The 10,593-nt window shown below is 44.6% G+C and overlaps 1 protein-coding gene across 1 annotated transcript in view; it reads right to left on the reverse strand.

Moving 5' to 3' along the window:
* Positions 1-10,593, reverse strand: part of NCAPG2 (non-SMC condensin II complex subunit G2) — a 69,528-nt gene that overhangs the window by 11,135 nt on the left and 47,800 nt on the right. The window contains exons 18-24 of the mRNA XM_044920006.1: positions 9,388-9,541; positions 8,903-9,076; positions 7,451-7,567; positions 7,222-7,362; positions 6,638-6,737; positions 2,053-2,240; positions 1,273-1,413 (exon numbers count right to left, since the gene is read on the reverse strand). Of these exons, the coding sequence (XP_044775941.1) occupies positions 1,273-1,413; positions 2,053-2,240; positions 6,638-6,737; positions 7,222-7,362; positions 7,451-7,567; positions 8,903-9,076; positions 9,388-9,541 (1,015 nt within the window). The remainder of the gene's footprint in view (positions 1-1,272; positions 1,414-2,052; positions 2,241-6,637; positions 6,738-7,221; positions 7,363-7,450; positions 7,568-8,902; positions 9,077-9,387; positions 9,542-10,593) is intronic.

The raw sequence follows: 10,593 nt of genomic DNA on the forward strand, positions 1-10,593 counted from the left end.
GTGGCTGTGCTCCAACAGAAGTTCCTTTACAAAAACAGACAGTGAGTCATGTTTGTCCACAGGCCATTAATTGATTTATTTATAGTTGTTAGCTATAAAGCTCAATGGAGTAAATAAATTCTAGTTCTTATTCCATGTATAATCTAGTTACTAGTTTCCTAAACCAAGCTTTAAGCTTTAAGGAGGGCCTTAAATTCCATTAATTTTTTTAGCAGTTTAGTTGGCTGTTTTTATACTCATGGTCTTACAGTACAGAATTTATATAACACAATACCACTGTCAGATGCCCTCTTCTCATACTGAGAAAATCGATCATCACCTTTCTACCTTCTAAGTCACTACTCCGGAGTGCGCCTTCCCTCAGTGCCTCAAGGATCTCACTGGAGAAACAGCTTTCTGTTCGGATCTGAATAATCATCCTGGTTTTGTTGATCTTTACCCAAGTAGGCTAACCGTAAGAACTATGCAACTGCTAGGAAAACAGCCAGTCCTTTACAGAGTAGGAATGAATAAGTTATCTGTTTAAACTGATATCAGAGGTTCAAATTTCCTATGCTTAGACATGAAAAAGAAACGTAAGGCCGTCAGATGCGAAGTACCCCAAACTGCACTGTCAGGCCATGCTGCATCCTGCTCACCACTGACCATGGCTGCTTTCACCTTGTCAGGAGAGAAGAGTTTTAAGAAATATATCAACTCATGTTGATACCCAAAATGCAAGAAGGAAAAAAAAAAAGTTCACGATGGAACGACTCACTGGGTCTTAATCAAAATGGCAACACCCTTCACAAAATTCTCCAGTAGTCACATGACTCGAGTCATCAGCCAGCTACGAACTGTGAGGGGCAGTGGCTGGAGAAGCAGGACACCTATTAAACTCTGGGTTCTTAAAAAATACTTGGGAATAAAACTAATGATGTAATGTATGGGGATTAACATAAGAATAAAAAGATTAAAAAAAAAATACTTGGGAAAACATGAAAATGTGCTGCTAGGAGAGAAGAGTATGTTGAATGGTCAGAAGCAGACATGGTGGGGCGCCTGGGTGGCTCAGTCGTTAGGCGTCTGCCTTCGGCTCAGTTCATGATCCCAGGGTCCTGGGATCGAGCCCCACGTCGGGCTCCCTGCTCTGTGGGAAGCCTGCTTCTCCCTCTCCCACTCCCCCTGCTTGTGTTCCCTCTCTCGTTGTGTCTCTCTCTGTCAAATGAATAAAATCTTTAAAAAAAAAAAAAAAGAAGCAGACATGGTGGTTTCAGGATGAGCAGACCTCACCTTCCGTAGTTGGTGACTTATCTCCACCACAGATGCAGCAATCACAGTCGAGAGCATGCCCCGATGGACAGGCGTGTCCATGTGCCAAGACTGAACGGTCATTATAAATTCATGGAGAGAACTCTGAACTGAATAAAGAAGCTACAAGAAAACACACCAGTCATTTCTTAGTGGTTAAAAAAAGACACTTTACAGGAGAAGTATTCCTACTGTCCTCCTAATGAGAAAAGTTTCAGGAATCCCGATCTTGTTTGCCCTTTATCAACACCCAATCCTTCCCTTCCCATTGCTGACTCAGATCTCCTTACTATCTCCCCTTGTCATGTACAAATAATCAAAATCAGCATTCTCAAAAGTGTATTTTAGTTGGAAAACTCTATGAAATAACAATTGGGCATTCACAAGCCAGTTGCAATCAGTTATGTGTTTCCTGTCCTGCCAGGCAGAAGACTCTTGCTGCTGGCCTGTTGACCTGGGCTCATTAAAACCTGTTCCAAGACTAAGAGTCAAAGGTGGGCTCTTGGCCCGCCTGCCCCAGGTGCAGACAGCACCACCTCTCTGACTGCGCCATGCTCTGAAAAAGGTTAGCAAGCACCACTTGCAGGACAGCACCTGGTAATTATCTCCCATACTGAGGCGCACCCCACCCAACAGCCCAGTGGCACAAGTGAATGCCAGCCGAGCCTGTGTGTGAGGTGACACGTCCCCATGCACTCCTGTCCGCTTGGTGAGCACTGTCTGTCTAGTGACTAACAGCCCATCCTGGGAAGGCGTGAGTACCCGTAGGCCTTCTTCTGGTTGCTTCCTGAAGCTCCGGGCCATACATTCCAACAGTTTCTGAAATACTTTCTGGACCATATCAAACAGCGTTGCAACTTCTTCGTCTGAGTCTGGTTTCTGCATCAAGGAACTTCTGGTTACCTCTTTCAGAATGCCCAGAAGTAATGACACATAAAAGAAGCCCTTCACTAGAAAGAATATTAGAAAAATCAGTTATCTAACCACAAAATTTAGCTGAAATTATTACATTTTTCACACAACACATGTGTATTATGGTAACTGGAAAGAAATTGTTACTGGCAAGCCAATACCAGGTCGGTCAGATTAATCTAAATTTTAACACACAGGGGCGCCTGGGTGGCTCAGTCAGTTAAACGTCTGCCTTCGGCTCAGGTCATGATCCAGGGTCCTGGGACTGAGCCCCATGTAGGGCTCCCTGCTCAGTGGGGAATCTGCTTCTCCCTCTCCCTCCCCCGGCTTATGGTCTCTCACTCACTCTCTGTCTCAAATAAATAAAATATTTTTAAAAAATAAATTTTAACACACATAAATTTTATTTATTTTTATTTTATTTTATTTTTTTTAAGATTTTATTTATTTGACAGAGAGAGACACGGCGAGAGCAGGAACACAAACAGGGGCAGAGGGAGAGGGAGAAGCAGGCTTCCCGCGGAGCAGGGAGCCCGATGCGGGGCTCGATCCCAGGACCCTGGGATCATGACCCGAGCCAAAGGCAGACGCTTAATGACTGAGCCACCCAGGCGCCCTAACACACATAAATTTTAAAATAAATAAAATTTAAAAACCTGCTCCTTTTAAATATAACACCAATACCTTCAACAACAATAACAGTATATTTAAGTTGATCACTAAGAACTGGGCTCACTACACATGTGGACAGTGTGGCCCCTCGATCACATGGATTAGAGAACATGTCTCCTTTTCTCACATAATGGCAACATTAACACCAGCTCTACTGTCACAAGTCTGAGAAGGATGGCCCAAGAGCTTTCAAAATGTGATTTACAAATGTCATAGGCCAACTCTGCTAAATTTCTAACATTCTGTAGTTTATCGTTGTCTTTCTCTTCTGAATCACTTCCTTTACTGTGTTGCATTAATTTGGTAAAGTGTTGGGGCGCCTGGGTGGCTCAGATGGTTAAGTGTCTGCCTTTGGCTCAGGTCATGATCTCAGTGTCGGGAGATCAAGCCCCACGTCGGGCTCCATGCTGGGGGTGTGGAGCCTGCTTGGGATTCTCTCTCTGTGCTCCCTCCCCTCCCACCCCTGCTTACACAACCTCTCCCTCAAATAAATAAATCTTTAAACAAAACAAACAAAAACAAAAAAAACCCAGGGCCAGGGGTCTCACCCTCCAGAAGCTTCTCAAGCATCATCACTGTTTCTTACTTCTCTCTGGACCCTCACGCTGCCTGACACTCACTGACTGACCTTTTTGAGGTCTGTGTGCATTAGTGCCTCCCCATTTAGACAGCACGCTCTCCCTGGGCAGGAGCCATGCTGCATGATTCTTTCTTGTATACATTTAAAAATATATACTACATAAACATACAAACTATATACTACATATATAAACACATATATAAATTATATAAAATGTGTATCTATGTTTTTAAAACTTGTCATATGGGAAAGCACAGAAATAATGTTCCTCATTAATAGACTATTATCTAGGTGAAAAAGAGGTATGACCTCTTTGACCTTATATAGGAATCATATGACCTTACACAGGAAATGGACCATGCAAAGAACTTCAGTTTAGAAAACAAATTAGTAAGATACAGTAAGCTCTGCAAGAGACAGAGATAAGAACTAACCCCAAACCCAAATTTACCTGCTAAAGTAAGTAAAATAACTGGTTATGTTCCAGTCGAGTTTACCCCTCAAAAGGTCTATGGAACTACCAGAATCAACAAAGTTTCTAAAATCACTGCAAACATAATAGAATTTCAACAAATGAATCTCTCTTATTTAAAGGCAGAGGGACACACACTCTGCACACATGCAAGTCACTTCAATGGGCAGTAAAGCATGCTGGCTCTGAAATCAAAGTACGGACAGCTCAGAGGAGGCCGATGTGCTGAAGATGAGAGGCCCAGCAAACAAGAGTGCTGCCCTTTTTCAACCATCCTCAAGGTCACAGTGTATGGGGAACCACACACTTAACTGGTATAACTATTGACAAAAATTGGAAAAGCTAAAAACTGTAATTCAAAGCTATTTCATTATATTCAAGCACTATGTTCCTTATAACCAAATATACGTAGACAGTGGTTTAGTAAAGTACAACACATTACTAAAGATAAGTCAGAAATTCAAAGCCACACAGAATAGATGCCCCTAACTCTGGAAGTTCTTGCTTCTCCAGAGGGAAGCGGTCCAAACCAATTGCGGGGAGTGACGTCGGCCACCAGGGACAAGCAGAAGCTCACTCACTACCCCAGCCCATGGCAGCAGCCGCAGGGAGCAGCGCAGCATGGGGGTCCGTGGACCCCGGCCTCCTCTGCTCTGCCTCCGCCTGTCATGTGTTCCCCCTGCAAGTCCCTCTGGCCCAGCCCCCCCAGGCTCCATGCCAGTGGCCCATCCACCTCTCAGTTAGGACAAACCCCTAGGTTTACTGTCCTTACTCCTTGTTTACTAGAAATGTAACCTCCCTTTTTAAATGGGCCGGTTACTTTCTGGAGGACTACCATCTCCTAGTGCTCCGGCACACAGCGCTATCTTAACCACCTGCCCCAGACGGTCTTTTCCCACAGGCCCTGTCGCTTTTCAGTCCCTGATTTTGCAGAACACACGGTGTTTTTTCAAGACGTACGCACTGCATTACAGCTGAGACACCTGCTCTTGTGTGAGCTTAGGTTTTTCACATTTGGGTTATGGATGGGGACTCCGCTCTACTCAAGGACACCTCCTCTAGAACATGCACTTCAGCATGGAGAATGCCATATTATAATATTAGTGATATAAATGTGATTGGTTTTATAATTAGAAAGTTTTATTAGGACTCTTCCAAGTAGAGCAAGAAGCCCCATGAACAACAGACCCTGGGTATGCCTCGCTAAGCTGCTAAGTATGATCCTACTTGCGACAGGGTTACAAAGGATGGCCACGGTTGACGCTCCCCGGGAGCCTCTAATTGTTGGAATGTATAGAAGCAAAGATCATTTCAGTTTGGTTCAGGTATAAAGTCAACAGCTTCAGGCCTTATTTCTGGGGAACAGATACCTCTATGTAATGAAACTAGCAACATCAGAGATCTAAAATTCAAGTTACCTCCTTGGAAATGTAAATTTTATAAATACTAAAAGTAGAGTCAGTCCTTAGGAGAAAGAATTCCTAAATGCTAAATGAAGTTTTAAAAAATACAAATAATTTTTCATTGTTTCAATCATTAAACTTAAGTTAAAAATGTTTTCACAACAGAAAGGAAAAATGATAAAACATTGAACGAAGAAAAGCCAGATTCTGAAACAAACAGTGTTTGTTCTGGTTGATGCTCAGTCTTTACCTGTGGGTATTTAAAACAACTCATACACAACCTTGCATATACTACAGGTTAGTTTCAAGAAACGCATACTTGAAGTGGCAAAGCAGAGCGGATGACACCCAAGCACCGGCCCCACCGGCCAACCCCGGGGTCTGCCTGCATGACAACATTCAGCACCACCAGGGACTCACTGCAAACTTAACTACGGATTCACTGACTCTGTGTCCAAATCGTAACACTGAATCTACAAATGATAAAGTCATTCTCAATGTCTTCTGGCAGATATATACAGGTTTAAAGAAATTTAAATACTGCGTTTTCAAGTTTCTAATACAGATAGCAGAAACAACCAGATGTAGCGTCAGATCACAGAAACAGTTTTATGAGCCAGTGGGTGCTGCGTGAGGAGGGCGGGGCGCCACAGGCCAGCAGTACTCTCCTCAGCCAAACTATGGGGAGAGGCAGAGGACAAAGCCTGGGTCACTCCCCGACTCCTCAGGCCATCCCGAGACGGGGCTGTGAGAGTCTGGCCCTGGGCCCTGGTCAGGCCACTCCAGGTAATCACGCAGCCCAGCCCCGCGCCCAGACCACCTGGAAGGAGGCTGATCTCTCACTCACTCACTCATTTAACACAGCGCCTACCATGCAGCAAGCACAGATGCCATGGTATCAGTTACTGCAGGTTCCACTGTCACCCTGTCCTCGGGGTAACAGCAACTTCCCAGTGGTCCTAAGGGGGGCACTGAACAACCCGACTTACGCTCCCCATGTGGTGAGCAGACAGGTTCGGGGCTGCCACTGCACTAACACACCACAAGGCAAAGTCACCTGACAACCAGGCAAACCACTGGGAGAAGAATCCGTGAGAGAAACTCTGGACTCAGGCACGTCTGACACCAAAAACACCTTTGAACTTCCCGGTCGCATCAGCCTATGAATTCCTTTTTGGTATGAGCTAGTTTGTGTTACATATCTGTCACCCGAAAGCAAGAGTCCCAGTCAGCAAAGTGACGGAAGGTGAGAGGGACTGGTTTGATTATTAATTGCTCTAAACGAGTCCTTTACTGAATGAAGTGTACCTGTTTGCATGATTCGGAGACTCCATTGTAAAAGTTGTATCTGAAACTTGTAATCGCCAAGGCCAACCATCACAACATCCTTACATACTGTCAGGTAGGTCTGTAAGAGACACAGATGTGCGGTGTGATTTACAAGAAACTGAGAGCCAAAAAAGGAAAAGGTAATCATGCAGCCCGCACCCAGACCACCTGGAAGGAGGCTGATCTCTCAGCCTGGTGAAGCTTCTAATATCTGACTGTACTACTAATTATCTCCTAAAGCAAGTGTTTACAAAGATGTTTTACAAAGGAATTTTCATAAAGATACATTAGTTCTCATTTTTATTTCCATAAGAAATCTGGAAATCGATTTTATGTCATTCCACAAACATTAATGAAAACCTATTACATGCAAGGTGTAAAACTCCATAAATACTACGCGGTTTATGTTTTGGGAAAAGACAAACTCTGGGTGTTGAAATGACGCTATATTGAAGAAGAGCAACACTACTGTCCAAAGTTACAACTTTAAAATAGAAAATAAAATCTGGAAGCACATCACAGACTTGGTGAAGAGAAAGTTTCCATGTTGTAAGACTTCTAACCTGGATGATTTGCTGATAAACAACCCTATGAAGCTTGAGATATTCTTCTTCTTGATCTTGAATAAAAGACAGAACTTTGTTTTCTAACCAAAACCCAGTGTCTTCCAAAATGGACAGGTAAACTTTCCCTTCTGAGCAGAACTGTCCAACAACAGAAAGACAAATTAGTAATGGAACCAGCTCTGCCAAAAGACTTTGTATTCAGTCGCACACCCAGGGACAGACTCACCTGGTGCTGAAGATGAATACTCAGCCGGCAGTGGAGGCTGAAGGCTCGCAGGGCCATTGCTTCATTAAAGTTATGAGGTTTCCCACCTGGCAACTGCAAAATTGATTCCAGATCGGCCTGCAAAATAAAAGAACCTGTGGCCATGTTCCGACTACTAAGTCACTACCACACCATATAAGTGAGGATATTCTGAAGAACCTGACACGTAGCTACAGTTGGAGGTGATCTAATAACACAACAAAACTGAGAAATGTACAGTTTTCCCTTCCTCTCCCCCCAAAAGATCCTCCCTTCTAGGTTACTCATTTATTTAATTTATATTTCTTTGTTTCGAATTTTTATTTAAATTCTAGGTAGTTAACGTATAGCATAATATTGGTTTCATGAGCAGATCCTCCCTTCTAAAGGACAAGATAAAATCTCTTAACAGTTGTTGCTCAGGAAACTGTCAGGATCAAGCACACAAAGCATCTGTCCCTGGGGCAAACTGTGACCTGCTCCCAGCCAGGGGGCTATGAGCCCAGACCATCAAAGGAAAGAGAAAGAAAGGCAGTTCCTCGGGAGAACAATGTTCTCGCCACCCAGGCAGGGCCAGAGCCTCAGCTTGCCCACAGCTCCCTAACCCTGTACCTTAAAAGGAGGAGTGCCTTAGAGTTGGGAAGTGTCGGGGAGCATGTGTTTGGTTGTCACATGGACAGGGAGTAGGGCTACCATCTGTGTCCCTACTAGCGAAGCCTGAAGGGGAACGCGCCCACCCACCTTCCCCAGAACCCACAGGTCGCTTGGGCAGCAGCACAGCCAGCGCCCAGCTTAGTCCATAGGCAAAATCCCAGCACCTCCTACCCGTGCCTGGCTGCCAGCCCTGGCCCATGTCCTGCCCTGGGCAGCTGTGCGCCTCCTTCTCCTCCTTCAGACCTCTGCCTCCTCTTCCCCCATCTAATGCTGGTGCTAAGCACTGGAGGGTCGGCCTCTGGCTGACCAAACCAGCAGCAGTCACAGAGGCAGTCGCTGACGGCTGGCCCTGGAGATGGCCAGAGAGCCAGTGAGGAAGAAGGAAATACTGAGGTCACAGGAAACACCCTCCAAAGATTCCTAGAAAAGCCTGCCAAGGACTGTGAGGGGAAGCTGGTATTCCCATATCGATGCGTGACGAGTACAGCAAGAGAAGTACAGGAAGAAGTCTTCCTACAGACTGGTGTGTTCTGAGAAAGAGGGCTATCCACGGGCCTGGAAACTCTAAGCTAGCTCCCCTCTTGTCCCGCCAGTTAGCCACCTGAGTGTCCTGTCCTTGTCTGCAAATTGAAGCAGTGGGTTAGACAACTCTCAACTCCTTTCCAGCCGGAAAAATTTTGTACTCTAAGTATGAAAAATTTAGGTCTTATTTTGTCACTTGTACTAATTACATGGACTCACTCAACTCTCATGGTGTCCATATCTGTTCTATAAAGTTACCTTTGACATTTCAAGTGCTTTCAAAAGGTGGTTAAGTTTCTTCTGGGGAGCAGAGAGCAGGCACTGTCGATTCTTTGGATGGGTCAGCAAATACTCTATGTAAACCAGGGCCAATTCAGGTTTTACTGGGCGTGTGTCATGGATTTGCACTTTCCGTTTAGATGCTGAGTTACTCTGAAAGAACAGAGCAAAAAACTGATAATTAAAACACACGTTCTGGGGTGCTTGGGTGGCTCAGACAGTTGAGCATCTGCCTTCGGCTCGGGTCATGATCTCAGAGTCCTGGGATCAATCCCGCACTGGGCTCCCTGCTCTGTGGGGGGTCTGCTTCTCCCTCTGCCCCTCACCCCACTTATTCTCTGTCTTTCATATGAATAAATAAAATCTTAAAAAAAAAAATAAAACACATGTTCTCGGGAAAACATGATTTCTAACACACACATATCCTCATTCAGCAATTTTAAAGAAACATGACAGAAATACACCTTGTTCTGGGGTTGTTCTTCTGGCAGCCAGTCGCAGATGAGTTCCAGAATGTGTCCCACTTGTCCCCAGGAGCAGAGACAGTCCAACAAAGTACAATAGCGCTTGTCTGTTGCTCCTTCCTCCTGGTTTCTTAATGTGGAAATCACACCACAGCTGAAAATGTCGAATATATAAAATCAGATCTAACATTTCAGTAAACAGTTTCCCACTCCTCAAAAAGGTGAAAAAAAATAAGCTAAAAACTGAAGGTACATAAGGCCCTCTTATCGTAGGAACTCTTGGACATTCTCCACTACAGCAATAAATATAGTTTCTCACAATTACTACACAGGATAAGTTCCAACACAAAACACGGAATCTGAACACAGCCTGAGGAACACTGAAGTCAAGGCAGTCCCATACGAGTATTAAGTTACCAAGGACATGCCAGTTCCATAAAATCCCCCACTTTTCTCTGTCATCTCCATCAGACTCTAGAGCAAAGACTCCTAGTTTTTTGGGAATAATTTTTGCTTAGCATCAAAACATTAATTTTTTTCATAAATACGGATAAAAATGAGTCATTTTTACTGAGATAATAACCAACACTCTAGAACGCCACCATCCAGTAAAAAATACAACATGAGCTACAAAAGCAAGCTACTTAGGTCATTTTAAATTTTCTAGCAGCTACCTTAAAAAAGTAAAGAAAAGCAGGTACAATTAATTTCAATAATATATCTTATCCAACCCACTGTCTCCACAATGTTGTCTTCAGGTGTAACTGACAGAGAGCCACTAGCTCTTCGTGCTCCTCCTTCCACACCAGGCCCTGAGCCCACGTGCACTCTGCACCTTCAGCACATCTCAGCCCAGGCAGCCACACGCCAGATGCACACAGGCAGCATGACTCCACAGTCCCTTCATGCTGGGCTTGAGAAACACCCACAGACGTTAAAGTGGACAGCTTTAGGGCCACATAGGCTCTTCCTATACTCCTTAGCAACTCCAGAGCCCACTGGAAGCTGCATCCTGCTGCTTTCCCATCACCACTGTGAACTTAAAGCTGAAGCATGACCCACACATTCTGCTGAATGTCACATTAGTAACTAAGTATGACGAAGGCAGAGAGAGAGAGAAGGAGGGAGAGAGAGAGAGAGGGGGGGGGAGAGAGAGAGAGAGGGAGAGAGAGAGAGAGGGAGAGAGAGGGAGAGAGAGAGAGAGAG

Source organism: Neomonachus schauinslandi, chromosome 12 (assembly GCF_002201575.2).
Source record: "Neomonachus schauinslandi chromosome 12, ASM220157v2, whole genome shotgun sequence".
In the NCBI taxonomy this organism is placed as follows: Eukaryota; Metazoa; Chordata; class Mammalia; order Carnivora; family Phocidae; genus Neomonachus; species Neomonachus schauinslandi.